Source organism: Amborella trichopoda, chromosome 7, assembly GCF_054954075.1.
Source record: "Amborella trichopoda isolate Santa Cruz 75 chromosome 7, AtrichopodaSantaCruz75HAP2 v2.0, whole genome shotgun sequence".
Classification (NCBI taxonomy): Eukaryota; Viridiplantae; Streptophyta; class Magnoliopsida; order Amborellales; family Amborellaceae; genus Amborella; species Amborella trichopoda.
This window is the reverse complement of record NC_142342.1, coordinates 13,174,926-13,193,617: the sequence shown is the minus strand read 5'-3', so window position 1 is coordinate 13,193,617 and position 18,692 is coordinate 13,174,926. Positions and strand designations below refer to the sequence as shown.

Here is an 18,692-nt window from a genome sequence, read left to right as displayed (position 1 = left end):
AACTTTCGGCAATGAAAATATCCATGATGCTTTTAAAATCAATTTTCAACACCGACAATAAGGTTTGAAACTCAAAAAATTGTACAGATTTTGTAGATCTTTGAACACTTATTTTTAAAGGGAAATGGATGGTCTAAATAATTTGTTAGAATATACACTACTTTTTAGGTTTGAAATTCTATTTTTTTTTCAGAGCCACAATGTTTAAGTCGAGATGATCGATATAAAAGTTTTTCCATACTTAAATCACAATTTTTGATGAATTACTAGGTGAGCATTAGGGCTATCCAAAGTCCAAACCAAAAGAGATCATTACAAACCCAAGAAAAAGATTATTCTAGAACCGAAAATAACTCTTTAGCCACTCGATTTTAGTCAATTGCCTGCAAAAGTTAAAAGAAAAAGTTTAAATAGAGACGAGGCTCTAAACAATTAAATTAGAGCGCACATCAAAAATTTCATTGGAAGATGTTGTTTTGATGTCCAATATCCTCAAATCGATCATCTCAACATGAATATGTATGGACATGAAAAAACAATAGATTTCAAGTTTTAGAAATTGTGCATCTTGTAATGCAATTTTGGACCATCAATTTTCAATATTTTTAAGTTTTAATAGATCTGCTCGATCTACACTAATTTTTAACTAAAAATTTTATAATTAGAGATAAAAATATATTTTAAAGCTATCATAAAAATTTCCAGTATTGAAACTATATTTATCGGACACCATTTGATAGTGCATTTTACTTTAATTATTTAGAGCCTCATCTCTATGCAAACCGCACCCGAAGTTTACGGGAAGAGGGATGACGGGTTAGTTGTAAAGTTGGTGTTTATAAAGTAGTCCTCCAGGTTGTAATTGTGTAGCATTCATCCTCAAATGATATATTTCCCCTTCCATTTGTCAATAGCAATAAAGTTATGGGCATCCTTTGTTTTCAAAATTAGTAGTTGCTGCTGTACATAGCGGAAAGTACAATGAACATACCACGACATGTACAACGCGCCCTCCATGCTACTACCGCATGTGTATGATGTGAATATCTCAAAAAAAAAAACATTGTTTCATGCGGGCTTGACCACATGACAACACACGCAGTCCAAAAAGGTAAAGCAACCATCTTTAAAGTGTAAAGCATCCATTTAAGATGGATACAAGTGGTGTTCCATCTAAAAATAATGGAGACTCATGAGTGTTCTATCTAAAAATAATGGAAATTAACAGTTTAAATATTTTTTTGTTAAAATTATTATTTTTAGTTTTTAAAATTTACTTATTTTTTCATATTCATGATCTCCATGTTAAAGATTACATGTCTTTAAAAATTAAGTCCTAAAATCTATCTCAAAAATAAATTTATTAATAGGCCTGCATTTCAACATATGCGGGCTTTGCCGCATAGAAACGGGGTCCATATCTCAAATCATCATGTATATAAATGGCACACCGAACTATTCATTCATTTTATTATGATATCTCATGAAGCCCAAATTCGAAGAAGAAGTAGAATGTGAAGTCCCAACATTAGCGACATGGGAACACACAGGTATGCATACAATGATATGCATAAATATTGCATGTGTGTGTACGTGCTTGCGTGTTCCCAGGTCGCCCCTGCCGAGCCTGCCCATATATATAACTAATTCCTCGTGCTGCTGCCTACAATAATGATAAGCATGGTTACCTTGATGATGGATAATTTCTCCTTTTCCTGTTGTATTCTCATCAGACTGCAATTTTGCTGCATAAGAATGTAATATCTTTGGTTTGTTTGTTTGGTTTTTCTAGAGGAGCATGTGCTGTGCTTCCATGCGAGCGTATTGTATATTTACTCCCTTTTATGAGATGGCCACTTAAGATGATAATTTTCCGATCTAAATGTAGGGATCTAGCTCAAAACATCATATAATTTGGAGTTTGAATCCTTAGACACTTAAATCTGATTATTCGAAAAAGTTTTAGTTCCTAAACATTTGGGACATTATTTTTTAAGGTGCATAGAGAGTGCATTCAGATTTACTTTGTTCCTAATTCTATTCTCATGTTTTTTTGGTTGGAACCCAATTTTAAGAGATTATAAGACCAAAATTTGGGGCCGAAAACTACTCATAAATTGGGTTTTACCAGAGGGCAGGAATGGAGAAAATACCAATGTGGAAGCATAGACGTGGGTTTGATCATAGTCAATCATATACAGATGGTGGTCCATCTCCACTGTCCGATTTCTGAGGAGACGATGGATGTCCTGCTCTGTAGCTTTCAGCATGCACACAGACATAGTGCATGCAAAACATGCACATGCAACACATTCCCTTTTGAAAATTCTTGCTGTAAAACTAATAAACGGATTATCTATACAATGTATTCCAACGGGGTAGCGCTTTGAGAGCCCATCCTGCGTTCGTTTTAACTGATGAAGGGACAAAAGTTATCCATTTTAAAAGTGATTTTTCTTGGTTGGTCCTCTAATATGGATTTCCCCTTTCTGATTGCGGATGTCTTTTGGAGTAAAGTGTACTACACTCGATTGCAATAATAAATAACAGCGTCCTAAAACTCGGCTTCGGCCCATAGGCGAGGTGAGTTTTAGCCAGGTTAGTTGAACATAATATTTTCGTTGTACACAATATTTTCGAACTTTTAAGTATAATATTGTACACAATATTTTCGAACTTTAAGTATAATATTACCGCAAACTTATATCAGATATGTTGGAATGGTCTATTCGGTAGCACTAATGATACCATGGAATGGTCTATTCAGTAGCACTAACGAGTAATCTTCACCCCCAATGAGGGTTCGAATACAAAATTACTCCCCACCGTAACAAGGTGCAGTAATTGGCACGCAGTCCTTTATTTTGTTGATAAAAAAAAGGGAACTTATATTTTATAATGATTGTTTTTCTTCATTTCTTTTTTTAAAAAAAAGGAGATGGACTCGAACGAGTTATCCGTATTCGCTCAAGGAACTCACCTCGGCCAGGTCCCGGGTACTTTGGCGGAGTCGATTTTTTTAGCATTGATAAATAATAAATATAGACTAGCATTGCATGGCTGGCTTGAGTCCACTCGAACTTGTCCTATGGGCGTGGCCTAGTCCACCATATTGAGGAAACAGTTACCAAAAAATATATATATATATATATAAGAAAAAAATGGAAAACAATATTGGTGGTTTCCACGGTGATATGGGATCTTTTATTTTTATTTTTATTTTTTTTAAGATCTAAGGGAGAAATCTCAAAGTTGAACTTACAAGAAAATCTTAAAAAAAAAAATCTAAAGAGATTTTTTTTATAACTATATAACTGCTTCCCACAAATCTTAGACAGAAGCTTCCCTTGATCAAATGTCCCATCCATGGGAATCTGACGAAGGACCTACATACACCAATTGTGAAAAGGCAGTATAGCACTTTGCTTGAAGTGATTGCAAATTACAAACACTCACCTCTTTCCTACACCCTTCATTGAACTCCCCAGCCGGTCCATTGTTAATGAATGTTCTATAGGATTCCACTAGTACAAGCCATAATAAGCTTTGATAATAGGGGACTAAGAGCAATAAAACTTCGGGTGGACCTAACATCGACACCCAAAGAATCCATGAAGGTTTTGAAAGGGTACAAGGTGTACATCTTTGTCATCCACAACAAATCCAGTTCTGTTAGACGAGTGAAAGGAGAGAACAACTGGCTAGTAACAACTTCTCCTGGATCACCCCCGTGGTGGGGATAGGTCTCCACTAGTTTTCAGATGAGAAGGGACACGAGGACCAGGATGGATGCCACTTCAAGCCTGTATTAACAAACATGGAGTGGATGTCCTTTAGGTATCTGTTGAAAAGCACCTGTGCTAGCTCGATCTCCTTAGAATTAAGGGACACAGAATTTGCAGCCAGCATATTAGTTATAGATTTAAGGATAGATCTGGTCAGCGGTTTCGTTACCATTATCGACTTTGCTAAACTGAACACCGATAGGTTAAACAGGTTCAGCAAGTTAGATTGATCATCCGCCATCTTAATCATACCACGATGAAAGGCGGAGATAATATGAGGCAGACAACATCGAGTCAACGATATAGAACAAGGAAGGGTATGATGCTTATCGAAAATTCCAGATCTCGAAAGGCTTGAAGAGCCAACGTACAATTTTTCAAAAATGTGGCTAGATACAACCAAGTACACCTTTGCTTGAGTCTAACCAACGCCTTTACAAAAGGTATACTGCTATGCAGTTTTCCTTAGTAAGACCATCGCAGACCTCTAACTCGACTCTATTAAGGAGCTCAATCAATAGTCGAGGACCTTCAAATGTTCTCCACCAAGACTGCACACCTAAGTGCTCGATGGCTGAAAATAGTTTATTCATTGTATATTTTTTACTATCAATTGATTGAATTACTTAAGTCATTCTTAGTCAACCCTGAATTACGGATTTGGCTTTTGCATTGTCTCAAGCAAGGCTCTAGTTTAGTAAAGTGATTAATTGGATTCTAGCTTTGGTTATGGAGAGGCAATCGAGGTACAATTTTTTGAGCCTTTAGCTTCACTGCTCAAAACTCTCTGCTTCGGTGTTCAAAGGCTGAAATTTGCTTGCCAAGCAATCAAGTATGGCTTTGCCTTTGGGCTAGCGAGTCCAGTGTGACATCAAGTAGAGGGTTTTGTCTGAGGTCTCCTCGTCCATAAAAGCCTAAAAGAGTGGCTTGTTCTTCCGCTCTTGTTTTTTAAGACGAGAACTAAAGATGACAGACAATGGTGAGGCTTAGCCCTTCAAGTATAGGGCACTCAAGTGGTACTTGCCAGCAAAAAGCTTAAGATGCCTCCCTAATTTTGCATGTAATTCCACTTCTACCTGTCCTGGCCCTGTCTCTCCCCGAGGGGGGGCGAAGCCAGAGGAGGACACGATCCTTCCTAACTTGCTAAAAGTATGGTTAGACCCGATATATTTGCTTTGATGATCGGGCCTTTGAACCTTGCTTTTAGTAGTGGTATGGGTAGCCAATACCCTCGCCTAAGCCCAACATTTTATTTATCCTATCCGAGATCCAGATAGGTAGTTGGCGCTAATGCTTTGCTTAGGACAACCTATCCATCTCCTTAGGGAGTTTGATAGGGTATTGCATTGTTGTGTCTGTCTTGAACTTCCTCTCCTAAATTGAGGAAGGACCTTGCCCCACCTGGCCTCTTTGAGACCCGGGCACAAGTGTTCTACTTGGCATCCTTTATGCCAAGTCAATACTAGACTCCACTAGAAATAAGTGACTATACTATTAGATTAGAGAAAGAACTAAACTCAAATTCAAGGAAAAGGAAAGTTGAGAAACTAAGTCACAACACAATGGAATGGTTCTGATGAAATCCATTCAATTCCCGACCGAAGTCAACATACTTGTGTGACAAGGGAGAGCTTACGGTACGATGCCATAGATATGAAACTTTGTTCTCCCTATTTAAGAAATTCTTTTCCCCAATCGAAGATTTGGATTCTTAGGAGCTTTTGTCATTCTGGTCTGTTACCAGAAGTGGTGTCAAGTCTCTCCAAAAATGTGGTTGGTTAGAGCATCGTCACTCTCATGCTTTTCCTGGTTGAACCAACCATTTTTGTGAGCAAGCAAGGTCAAGGAAGTGAATGTGGCTTTTAAGATAGGATTAGGATTGGTGCTCGTGAGAATTTAGAAGAGGGAGATATATAAAGTGTTCGATATCGTCGATCGGAACATTGGAAGTTCTCGTTTTCCACCTTTTGAAGAGACTTATATCTCAGCTGTTTGGCTCGGGGTTTGGGGGGGTAGCTGAGTTGTCTCGATCAAGTTCAGGTGGTAGGGCTGTTGAATGGTGATAGAAAAATCACTATCTTGGATGCTTTTGTCTTTTACCATATGTTTGGAGGCTTTTTTGTCACTACAATTTGGTGGCTTGTATAAAAGCCAAAATAAAGGGGATTTTTTATAGGCACAATTCTTCTTGTTTTTGAACTCCTCTCTCTCTCTCTCTCTAGAAAAGGAGCTAGGGCTTCCTTGGGTTGTGTTGAGAACGAGAAGGAGGTGAAGAAGGATTTTCTCTTCCTATTTTTGGGATAAATGGTATGAGCTTGTGTTGCTCATGTTCTTGGGTCATCCGAAGTGAAGCGGGGTAAATCGTGTTTTTGGATGATCACAAGGAAGGTATCCTTGGTGATGTTTTTTCATCAATTTTTCTCTTTTTGAGGTAATACTGTATCCCCTATAATTTTTCTTTTGATAATGAAATACTTGCCGGCTTGCCCATGGACGTAGCCCTACGGCGCGAACCACGTTAAATTGATGTTGTGGTTTGTCTCTCTAATTTTCTCTTATGACTATATTTTTCATCTCTAATTTATTTTCTTAAATTGTTGCATACGATCCTTGAGCTTATTATTAGATTATTGATTTTACACATTTGGTATTGAGTATGTGATATTATCTGATTGGTTAAATTGGGGTTTCAGGTATTTGGATCTTCAACAAGTGGTATCAGAGTATTAGGTTTTGTGCAATATATTTTGGAAAATGACGAGTAATCAGTTTGAGGTGGAGAAATTTGATGGACAAAATGATTTTGAGATATGGAAAATTCAAGTTCATGATCTTTTGGTCCAACAAGGGTTATAAAAACATTACTTGGAAAGAATAAGAAACCGGAGTCTATGAGTAATGAGGATTGGGAGGAAATTAACCTTAAGGCTATGGCTACAATTCAATTGTGCTTAGTAAATAATGTTTCATTCAATATAGTGGGAGAAATTGGAAAGTGTTTATCAAAATAAATATCTTACGAATCGTATTCTATTAAAGAGAAAATTGTTTACTTTAAGGATGAAAGAGGGGACAAAAGTTTCGATCATTTGAACACTTTCAATAACATTATTTGTGAACTTGATAGTGTTGGTGAAAAATGAAAGATGAGGACAAGGTAGTAAGTTTGTTATGTACTTTATCGGAATCTTATGATAATTTAATGACAATATTAAGTTGCACTAAAGAAGGTTCACTTGACTTAAATACGGTGACTAGTACTTTGCTTACCCATGGACTCCGAAAAAAGGCATCTATTGGAGAATTGGAATCGAAAGTGTACTTTTCAAGGGGTCGTTCAAGTGAGAGAGGTAACTCCTGTCGAAATTCTTTTAGATCTAAGTCGAAAGCCCGATCTAAGTCTAAAGGCGGAGAAAATAAGTTTGTTTATTGGGGATGGTTAGCATGACATATGAAGAAAAATTGTACAAAAAGTACAGGATAAAAGTTAAAAAAAGCAAGGGAAACCAATGAGTCAAAAAAATGAGGTAGATCAAGTAGAGGAATCTACATCCAGTTTTATTGAAGAAGAGGTTTATGCCGTGGGTAGCAATCCCGAATTCCATCAAAATTGGATTTTAGATAGTGGTGCTATACATCATATATGTCCATACCAATCATGGTTTAGTTCATATGAACCATGTGATGGTGGTTCTGTGTTGATGGGAAACAATTCAAGTAGTAGAATGATTGGGATTGACACGGTAAAATTAAGGATGTATGATGGAAGTATCCGTATACTTGAGCATGTTCGACATGTACTGGACTTGAATAAAAGTTTAATTTCTCTTTCTTTATTGGATTCCCATGGTTATAAATTCACTAGACAAGGGAGAGTTCTCAAAGTATCTAAGGGTGCTCTTGTTGTGATCAAGGGTGCTAGAGTTGGGAACTTGTATAAGCTATTGGGAAGCTCCGTTGTTGATGATGCGGCAAATTCGGTAGTGGAGAGTAATGATCTTCCACTACGCTTATGGCATAGGAGATTGGGCCACTTGAGTGAAAAGGGTATAGAGATTTTGATGAAGAGGAAGTTAATTCCCTTCACAAAATTTGGGGAATCCGAATTTTGTGAACATTGTGTCTATGAGAAACAACATAGACAAATTTTCAAAGCCAGAAGCTATACAAGCAAGGGAATACTTGATTATGTTCACTCAGATTTATGGGGGCCCTCACCCATAATGTCATATAGTGGTGAAAATGTTTTATTTCTTTTATAGATGATTTTTCAATGAAGGTATGAGTGTTCACTCTTAAATCAAAGAGTGATACCATTTTTGCCTTTAAGCATTTTAAGGTCGAAGTTGAGAAGAGTACGGGGCACCACATCAAAACACTTCGCACGGACAATGGGAAGGAGTACAATTCCGATGAGTTTACAAAATTTTGTAAAGATGACGGAATCAAGAGACATTTCACCACGGTTTACACTCCCCAACAAAATGATGTTGTGGAAAGGATGAATCGTACATTGATGGGGCGAGCAAGAAGAATGTTGAGCAATACCGAATTGGAATAAGAGCAATGGGCCGAAGCCGTGATGATGGCTTGTTATCTCATCAGACGATCACCTTCGATGGCTTTGGGGGAGACAACACCCCAAGAGGTATGGTCTGGAACTCCTTGTGATTATTTAGATTTACAGATTTTTGGTTGTGATGGCTATATTTTAATTCCTAATTGCCAAAGAAATAAGCTTGAACTAAAATCAAATAAATGTATTTTTGTTGGATGTAGCAAATGTGTGAAAGGATACCGGTTATGGGATTAAAGTGCTCGAAAGATAATTACAAGACGAGACGTGCATTTTGATGAGTCATCAAGAGGTGTGGGAAATGAGATTAAAGAAATGAAAGAATCTCATAATGACACCCAAGAAATTGATTTTCAACCTTATGTCCCATCATCTAGTGAAGGCCATATGCCGGAAGAAGCACCCACAAATATCAATAAAGAAGTCATTGATGAAGAAGAGCAAGTTGGTGAACCAAGTGATTCCCATGAAGAAGTTGCACCATCCATGACAAGAAGATCTACAAGGGTAATTCGTCCACCTGAGTGGTTTAGGGACTATGTGGATCCTGAAGTACTATATGCTTTAGTTGTTATGAATGAATAACCGATCACTTATCAAGAAGCTATGGAAGGGGATGATTCCATATCTTGGAAGAAGGCAATGGAAGATGAAGTGTTGGTTCTTCATAAGAACAAGACTTGGGATTTGGTAGAGTTGCCAAAGGGTAGAAAAGCGGTTGGTTGTAAGTGGGTGTTCAAATTCAAAAAAGAGATTGATGGAAGTTTGGAAATGTATAGGGCAAGGCTAGTTGCAAATGGGTTTGAACAAAAGGAAGGTGTCGACTTTCTTAAAATATTCGCCCCACTTATCAAGTTAGACTCCATAAGCTTGGTGCTTGGGCTTGTTGCATTGCATGATATGAAACTTGAACAAATGGATGTAAAAACGGCATTTTTACATGGTGAACATGAAGAATAAGTGTACATGCAACAACCGGAAAGATTTCTTGAAAAAGTAAAAGAAAGGTTAATCTGCAAGTTGAAGAAATTCATGTATGGACTAAAGTAAGGATCAAGACAATGTTACAAGACTTTTGATGTGTTCATGATTGGTCTTGGATACCATAGGAGTGATTATGGTCATTGTGTTTATATAAAGTTTTTTTATGATGGTTCTTATTTAATCTTAGTCTTGTATGTTGATGATATGTTTTTAGTATGCAAGGATAAGACTAGGATTGATGAGCTCAAGGTATCCTTCAGCAAGAGTTTTGAAATGAAAGATCTCGGGTTGACAAAACAAATACTTGGAATTGAAATCCAAAGGGATCGACGAAGTGAGACTTTGTCACTTTTACAAAAGATCTTTGTGGAAAAGATGCTTGATAGTTTGGCATGAGCAAGGCAAAGCCAGTGAAGGCTCCATTAGCTCCTCATTTCAAGTTGTCTTCCAAGTAAAGTCCAAAGACTGTAGATGAAAAAGAGAATATGGCTACAGTACCATATGCAAGTGTTGTGGGACGCCTAATGTTTACCATGGTGTGTACTAGGCCGGCATAGCATATTCGGTTGGTGTCTTGAGTAGCTTTAAGGCAAATTCTGGAAAAGCTCATTGGGAAGGTGCAAAATGGGTACTTCGTTATTTGAGAGGTATGAGTGATTATGCCATGACATTCAACAAAGGCTCGGGGCACATTCAAGGCTATGTTTTATGACGGTGATCTTGATAGAAGAAGATCTTGGAAATGGACCCGTAAGTTGGATGTCTAAGCTTCAATCAACAGTGGCATTGTCCACCACCGAGGCGAAATACATGGCGGCAACCGAAGCAAGCGAAGAAGTGGTTTGACTTTAAGGCCTTATGGGAGAATTGAGTATCAATTCTAAGCTCATGGAAGTACTTTGTGATAATATGAGTGTCATTAATTTGGCTAAGAATCTCATTTATCACAAGAGGACGAAACACATACTAGTTCGATACCATTATGTTCGACAAGTTGTTGAAGATGGTTTGGTTCATTGGTTGAAAGTTGGAACCAAGGAAAATGTGGCGGATATGCTCACAAAGACGGTTCCAGTACAGCACAGTTGGAATGGAACCTAACTTCTCTAGGCTTCATGAAGAAGTAAAAAGGGGATTATTGGTAAGGCAAGTATGTGATTTACTATCAAGGTAGAGATTGTTGAATGGTGATAGAAAAATCACTCTTTTGGATGTTTTTGTCTTTTACCACTTGTTTGAGAGCTTTTTTGTCACTACAATTAGGTGGCTTGTATAAAAGCCAAAATAAAGGGGATTTTTTATAAGCACAATTCTTCTGGTTTTTGAACTCCTTTCTCTCTCAAGAAAAGGGGCTAGGGCTTCATTGGGCTGTGTTGAGAAAGGGAATGTAGTAAAGAATGATTTTCTCTTCCTATTTTTGGGAGAAATTGTATGAGCTTGTGTTGCTCATATTCTTGGGTCATCCGAAGTAAAGCGGGGTAAATCGTGTTTTTGGGTGATCACAAGGAATGTATTCTTACTGATTTTTTTTCATCAAATTTTTTCATTTTAAGGTAATACTATATCCCATGTAAATTTATCTTTTGATAGCCCTACGGGGTGAACCACGTTAAATTGGTGTTGTGATTTGTCTCTCTAATTTTTTCTCATGACTATGTTTTCCATCTCTAATTTGTTTTCTTAAATTGTTGCACAAGATCATTGAGCTTATTATTGGATTATCGATTTTACATATTTAGTATTAAGTATGTAATATTTGGTGATCGGTTAAATTGGGGTTTCAGGTATTTGTATCTTCAACAAGGGCCCACACCAAAAGATGGGTAGCTCTTTTGATAGCTCAACAAGAGCCTAGTGTAGCGTACAACTTACTTGCTATCCGATTGCTTACGTTGCTCAGAGGCATACGAACGAAGGGTCGCACTAAGCTTACATTGTCATAAGCTTTGTCTTGGAAGGGGGGCCAACCAACGAAGAGCTCAGCCTTGGTGCTCTTAGTGCGGCTTTGTCTGATGAAGCTAAGGGGCGAGCTAGGTGTTCTCGGCCCAACGGCGAAGGTGAGACAAACTTATGGACGGAGATTACAGGAGCCAACCAACCTTACGCCAATGCCGGCAGCCATTCCTACAAAATGGGCTGGCCTCTAGGATTTGACGGCTGATCCTTCATCAATAGGCAGGCGAAAAGAAGAATACCGACTGTAGTAATGTAGTTGACTATTCAATGCGGCAAACAACATCTTTTTATGCTCCTCACAAAGCGGTCGGGCTATCTTGATACCATTATGTCCAGGGTTCACTAGCAAACTGAGGAAATACCGATTGCTACAGCGTTGGGTCGGGAGGTATGTGACACTCATTGGATTTGGCAGATCTGGGCCTAAGCCCAACCCGAGACATTGGCCAGGCCGGGCTTAAGAAAGTTGTTTTGGCCAGGTCCCCGACTGTGCCGAAAATGTTTGGGGCTTTTTCTAGGCCAAGCCCAAGCCGGCACGAACCTGCAAATGGCAGCCCATAGCATGCAAGGTTGCCAGCACCAAAGCGGTTTTGCCATACTCTTTGTTAGCAATGCATTAGGCTAAATGTAGGGAAATTAACGTACAAGAAAATATATGGTCCAAATTTTCATGAAATTGATGCGAACATCTCATTGTCATGTTTTTTATTTTTTTTTATGTTTTCCAGTTTTTGCCTCCGGTACGATGTTAACAATATCGAAAAAGTTTTATTTTTATTTTTTCTTCAACTGTAAGGTTGTCCGAGAAGTTAGAGGTCATTCGGAGGTCAATTCAATGTTTGCAACATCTAATTGTCCCAACGTTAGGTTATTCAATATCCCAAACATCAGATAGCCCCATGTTGGTGTTAACATCTGATTGTCCTAACGTTAGGTTATTCAATATCCCAAACATCAGATAGCTCCATGTTGGTGTTGTTCCCTTATTTTTGGTTGGACCAATGCTTTATTTTTATTGTTTTCGTTTAGAACCATGTTCAATGTTTTTAGACCACTTTTTTTTCGCTTGCTCGATGTTTCAAACATCAGACAGGCTTTAATCAAAAGAAGAAGTTTGACATCAACAACATTGGACTGCATAAGAAGTTAAAAAAAAAGAGAGAAAATTGTGCTTAACTACGGTCCAATATCACAAATACTGGACCACTCAAAACTTTAAAAAAATTTGAAGGTCTGATTTTTCCAACATCAGATCAACACAAAATTTGAGTAGTTCGGTATGTGAAACTTCAAACAGCCCTAATGGATAATAAAATATAAAAATAAAAATATTCAAATAGTCCAATGTTACAAACATCGAACTGTAGGGCCAATTAAGTTAAAAAAAAACCATATAGCGCTTCACATAAATTTTGTAAAAATGTTGACCATGTCCTAGTACCAGAGATGTTTTCCTGTATGTAATTCCTCTGAAATTTAGCATCTAGCAAGACGCATGGCATTTCGGTGATCATATAAGCAATCAAGCCTGAAGCATATGCTCGCCATTTTAGATGTGCATCAATGCAAACATCCTCAAGGAAGACTGATCAAGAGCATAGACAGATTTCATTTTGATGCAAATGCATTTTGCTATAAATGCATCTTTAGAAAAGAAGATTCCGATCAAACATTGATTGACAAATCTGGACCGTCCATTGAGGCAATCGAATCCATCAAGAGATGAGTCCCCAAGTAGTTCACCAGGCATCCTGAATGGATAAAATGGACTTTGTAAGTGGATCTTATTTAAAATAGGGTGAGGTTTATATAGAGCCGAGGCTCTAAACAATCAAAGTAAAATGCACTTTCAAATGGTGTCGAGAAATGTAGTTTCAATATTGGAAATCTTTGTGATACCCTTAAAATATATTTTCATCTCTAATTATAAAATTTCAAGCTTAAAAAATAATATAGATAAAAAAGATCTATAAAAACTTGAAAATTGACGGTCAAAAAATGCGTTACAAGATTCACTATTTCTAAAACTTAAAATCTATTTTTTTCTCATGTTCATTCATTGTAATGTCGAGATGATCAATTTGAGGATAATTGGGCAACAACCTCTTCTAGTGAAATTTTTTATGTGTACTCTAATTTGATTGTTTAGAGCCTCACGCTTATATTAACTGTTTTCCTTAACACCCATAATTCTCAATATCCCAAAATTCTAGCTACTGTTAATTACGAATTACAAACACCTAGAAATTAAAGTATATGAAACACCAATGGTGTATGATCTATGATACATCATGGGAACATCAACCATTCGTTCCCTTGAATGGATGGTGGAGATTAACCGAACCGTTGTCGAAGTCCATCATTGGATATTCCAGTGGTGTACCATAACCCATAAAAGATTGATGGTATTGGTGTGGTTACCTGTAAACAAAGTAGGGGACAAAGTCCAAAAGCCTCGCAGGAAATGCCCACACTTTGTGCTGGGGAGAAAGGGAAAAAACTATTAAAAAGTCAGACGCACCTTTTCATATGGCTGACCTTAAAATAAGAAGTTTTCCCATAAACCAGGCTTTTCTTGTCGACTACAGGCTTTGGCATTGAAAATGATTCCAGCAAAAAGATACCACGACAATTTATAGCCAAAAATGCCACAGTAGGAATGTAATTGATAATATGTAATTGATAATATGAGAGAGAGAGAGAGAGAGAGAGAGAGAGAGAGAGATGGTTCTGTATTACATGTAATCAAGCCAAGGATAGGACATTTTCCACACACGCAAGAAGATACCCAAGAAGAAAAAAAGAAAAACTATCTGAATAAAATGTCTGTTCATAGAGTTTAATGCGTATGTGTGCGTTTGGGTGTGCTTGTACCATGATGAAAAAGTGCCAACACCTATATTTGGATAACAGAGGTCTAAAAGAAGCTTTTCTATGATCGAGCTCGAATCCTCAAATGAACAAGTTAAGCCTACGACGCAATGAAGTCCACACCATATTAACAAAAAATCAGCCACTAATATAAGAGAAAACAGGACTAAAATAACTTTATACCATGATGTGGCAACACATTGAACCACAAAAGGGTCAGAGGAGACCATGCTTCACATATCTAAGAATATGCATATCACAATACGGCATTGACAAACATTTCCCCCCTAGAAGGAGACAATCAATCAAAAGCATCCAATATCCAAATCGGTAAACAAAAGAGGATTTCAGAGGACTCCAATACCCAGATCAATGGACCAAACAAAAAATATCCAATAGCCATAAAACACATGGGCACAAAACTCCAAATGATGAGAATGGAGGAGGAAGTGACACATCACGCAAAGGCCATTGGCAGCGGTGGTTGGTTGGAGATCTAATGTATCCAATACCTCGTAAAGCTAAAGTGCATAACCCAAAATGGGGTGGCTTAAAATAATGTGGAGTTGAAGAGGAGATGAGGTCAGCTGGTTCCTCATCCATGTGGGCCTCTCACAGTCCACACATGGTGTAAAAATGCTAGAACTTTTCCGAGTATCTTAACCATGCCACCCTCACATGCAAAACTTATATATAAAGCCACTAAGAGAATCATAAAACAGCCCACTTCTACTCAATGCCTGGCTGTTCAACCCTGTCACCCATTATCTCTTTCTCCACAAGATCAACCCACATTGTGCACACTCTCTCAATCGATCGGTCAAAGGTTGGACCGTAGATAGGAATCTAGCTATCCAAGCACTAGGAGACAGTACAGGCAGACAATCACATGTCATGAGCAAATGATATAACAAGTTTCTATTCTATATAAAGGAAAGGCAGAACCACCCACGGGTATCAATATGCAGGTGAGCATCAAAATCTGATAATTGCATGGAAGTTGCAAAAGTACTGTTCAATTTTTTGCTTCTTTAGGTCAATAACTGATCAATCATACCTCCGGGACAGATCCTCCAATGGCTTCTAAAGATGTCCCACGAGAGCGTCAGGAACACCATCCCTAGTAGCAGGACGATGCTAACAGGTAACAAAGGTTTCAAAATTTGTTGTAACATGGTTTCAATATTCCTAATTAGAGTTACTTAGAGTTACTTAATAAACTCGTATATGATTTTCTAAGTCTAACCAGCAGTTCAATTTTCTCAGACAAAGAAACAGAAGTAGAGGATTTAGTGTTATCAGACCAGGGTGAGCCATCACCAGACAAGTCGGGGTGTGAAAAGAGAGGTGAGGAATGCAAGGATTACCCTGCAATTTTCCTCTCAAGAAGAGATTGTCCCACTTGCTTCTATAGCAGCTTAAGCTTCAAGCATCTCAAAAGTTGCTACACCATGCCTCATTGCCTGCATCCTTTAAAAGAAGAAATCATAACCATCAATGCTAATCACAAAGCAGAACCTATTTATGTGGGCAGTAAAGTCTTGCCAATATGTGATGGTACTGTTTCAGAATCAACAGAAACACGCTATCATGGTGATTCAAAGAACAGCGACCAACATAAGGGAGACAAGAGAAGAACAATATCTAGAATGAAGGGTCTCCTTCGCTGGGCTGCAGCAGTCAAGACAGAAAAAGGAGGAAACAAAAGTTGGAAGGTACTGCTGGGCCTTATAAGCCTCTCTCTAACCTCTCTCTCTCTTTCTCTCTCTCTCTCTCTCTCTCTATATATATATATATATATATATATATATATATATATATATATATATATATATATATATATATATGTACGTATGTATATAAAATAATTGTGTTCAGCTATGGTTTTGACGTCTGTCTAGTGTTGTTCTTGAAGGTTCTATATTTCCGAAACCGAGGAGTCTTCAAAGGTGCATGTGATGATATGAGCTCAACCTCCAGCAAACTGAGCTTCAAATGGGATGTTGGTAGCTGCTCTGGTTCTTCTGCTTATTCACCATTATCATTGGCATCTTCATCAAGGAGTGACTGGGTAAATCATTCCTCCAATGCCACAGTTACTGCAAAACTTTCAATTTCAGAGTGTAGCAGCAAGGAGACATGCATTAGCCCTAACCCAGGCACAGAGAGCTGGATCACTACAGATTCTGACTGTAAGTTTCTCACCTGGCTCTTACGATGAATTTTTCCAGATAAAAATCAGAAAGGATTGGCCATAACTTCTTTCTATTTGTTTATCTTGACCATGCAGTTGTGGTGCTAGAACTCTAAGTAGTTCAAATGAAGATGCTATGCTAAGTTATTGACACTCGGGCATCTAAAGGCTCCACTGTTAGCATTTCTAAGTATTTGAAGTGACACAACCTCTGTTTATCCCAAGCATTAACTGTAGGGATGGCTATAAGGTCAGATGCCATGACAGCACACACTATGTGAAGCGCTCAAAGATGGTTGAAGGAAACATTAACTACAGAAGAATCTCATTAGATCAGTTGACCCCGGGATTCTAAGTTAGTGAACCTGAGACAACTATCAAAGTTGGATCTGCCTCAACATAACGTGAGGAACCTGTAATGTACTTAATACAGTAGCCTTTTTTTGATACAAATTCTAGTTGAGATTAGATGTATCAGTGTTGCATTAGATTACAAAATGGACAATGTACTGTGAACAAGTAACAAATAAATAACTAGAAAGGGTGCACTTTCAGTTAAGAAAGCAAAGTAGAAATACATCAGTTAACATCAATTTCCCAAATATATGGAATAGCAATTTAGTGGGCCAACCACTTTGGCTGTATCACAACTGAACCCCATTGAATTGGTAATCAAAACTAAGGTGATACAAATTTGAAAAAATAAGCAACCATGGTCAGTCAATCCGCCATGAAGCTAGGTAGCCAATGTATCGTAAAAGAAGCAATTGTAGGTTATGTAAAATGACGAAAATACGCCATGTGGTACAGAATTATACAAGGGCAGCAGCGATTTATGAGCTGTACATACTACTCTACATAATCTAACAAGCCTCCCAAATCATTATTTCCAAATCCATAAGATAACTAAGGAACACCTACCTACCTCCCTTCGCCTGCATGTGTCTGTTAACAAATGCTTATATTATAGATGTATGTATTAGTATATATTGCTCTAATAAAGAACATTTAATCTGATAATTACTAGAAATATGATAATAAGGAATGACTCGTGAAAATGTCTCCCAAATATGAGGGTAAGAACAACCTAGAGTGTATGAGCTGCATTTACTATGCATAATCTAACACCCTAACAAATCTATATTTCTGAATTTGTATGTACTCCCTCCCTCCTTTCCACTGTACGGATATGTGTATATATATGTATGTCCTTATAAATTTATATATCTATGTAGATATGTAAGTACATAATCTAATAATGAGCACTTAATCTGATAATTTTTAAAAATAAGATAAAAAGAAATAACTTATGGAAATGTCTCCCAAAATAAGGCTAAAAACAACCAATATGCTTGCCGTGTGAAAGATCAGATGATTACCTATCTTCACCACACCTGTAAAAAGAAAAGACAGACGTATACCCAAATATGCCAAAGGGCCCAGACCTAAATTCCTGTGATGCATGACTCAATTCTACAATCCTATTGACTCAATTTACACGTCTCAACAATCCTATTGAGTTCACATTCATCTTGTAGAGCCAATGCCCATATTGAACAACTCTCCGTGGATACATGTTAAAAAAATAAATAAATCCAAGTATATGATTTAGAGCATGCAATGCTTCCTAGCTAGTATTTCACTATGCCACACCTTTCTGAGATAGTGTACACAGATATTTGATAAAGTTGGTAAAAAGTCAAAAGGATTTGCATAATATAAATTAAAGGCTAGATATTTGAGGAAACCTCCAGAACTAAAAAGCAATGGAGCAAAGACAAGACCAAAACAAAGAGGTATGTGGGTCTATATGCAATGTTTTGTCAAATTGTGGTCAGGTTAAATAACATCTATAGACAATTAAGGCACATCTACACATGGATAGGATATCAACATCTAGAATCTAAGGATGAAGATGTATCTTGCTTTGGATCAAGGATGACAGGAGCTTCATCGTTAATGTACAAGAACTGCCTATCAGAAAACCAAATAAGGCAAAAGATCTCAAATGTGGGTTGTAGACCATGGATACCGTCAAGTATAGGGGCAAATTCATTGTTATTGTCCAAATCCAAGGTTCACTAGTCAAAAATGCATAGCGACATCTCAAGGATGAACATTTAAGTACCCTGCAACTAAGAGCAACAAAACAAGGACGCATGACAAGAAAATCAATGAGTAGTGCATGGAGTAGGGATGGGTGAGACAGGATGCACCAAACTTCATACGATCCACGGATCGAAGCACCTAAGGAGAGGCCATACAACACATACACATACACAAAGTATTTAAATAAAACCATCTTAATTGATGATGAATAATTTCT

General features: G+C 37.6%; 1 protein-coding gene and 1 long non-coding RNA gene across 3 annotated transcripts; one reads left to right on the top strand and one right to left on the bottom strand.

Annotated features, from left to right (window-relative positions):
* Window positions 1-12,473: 12,473 nt before the first annotated feature.
* Window positions 12,474-14,530, bottom strand: LOC148781266 (uncharacterized). Its single transcript, XR_016059175.1, has 2 exons — window positions 13,723-14,530; window positions 12,474-13,052 (listed from the first exon to the last, which is right to left on the bottom strand). It is a non-coding gene; the product is annotated as an uncharacterized LOC148781266 (long non-coding RNA).
* Window positions 14,531-14,892: 362 nt separating this feature from the next.
* LOC18428602 (uncharacterized) lies at window positions 14,893-16,819 on the top strand. 2 transcript variants are annotated; one of them, XR_016059168.1, is made up of 5 exons: window positions 14,893-15,140; window positions 15,241-15,316; window positions 15,439-15,887; window positions 16,074-16,364; window positions 16,463-16,819. XR_016059168.1 is itself a non-coding variant. In XM_020663860.2 (5 exons), exons 1-5 carry the CDS (start codon window positions 15,135-15,137, stop codon window positions 16,480-16,482), a joined length of 828 nt encoding a protein of 275 aa, XP_020519519.1. In that variant the 5' UTR covers window positions 14,893-15,134; the 3' UTR covers window positions 16,483-16,819. The 2 variants fall into 2 exon arrangements, 1 of the variants encoding a protein (XP_020519519.1); XM_020663860.2 differs by having other exon boundaries at window positions 16,088-16,364.
* The last annotated feature ends 1,873 nt before the right edge of the window (window positions 16,820-18,692 follow it).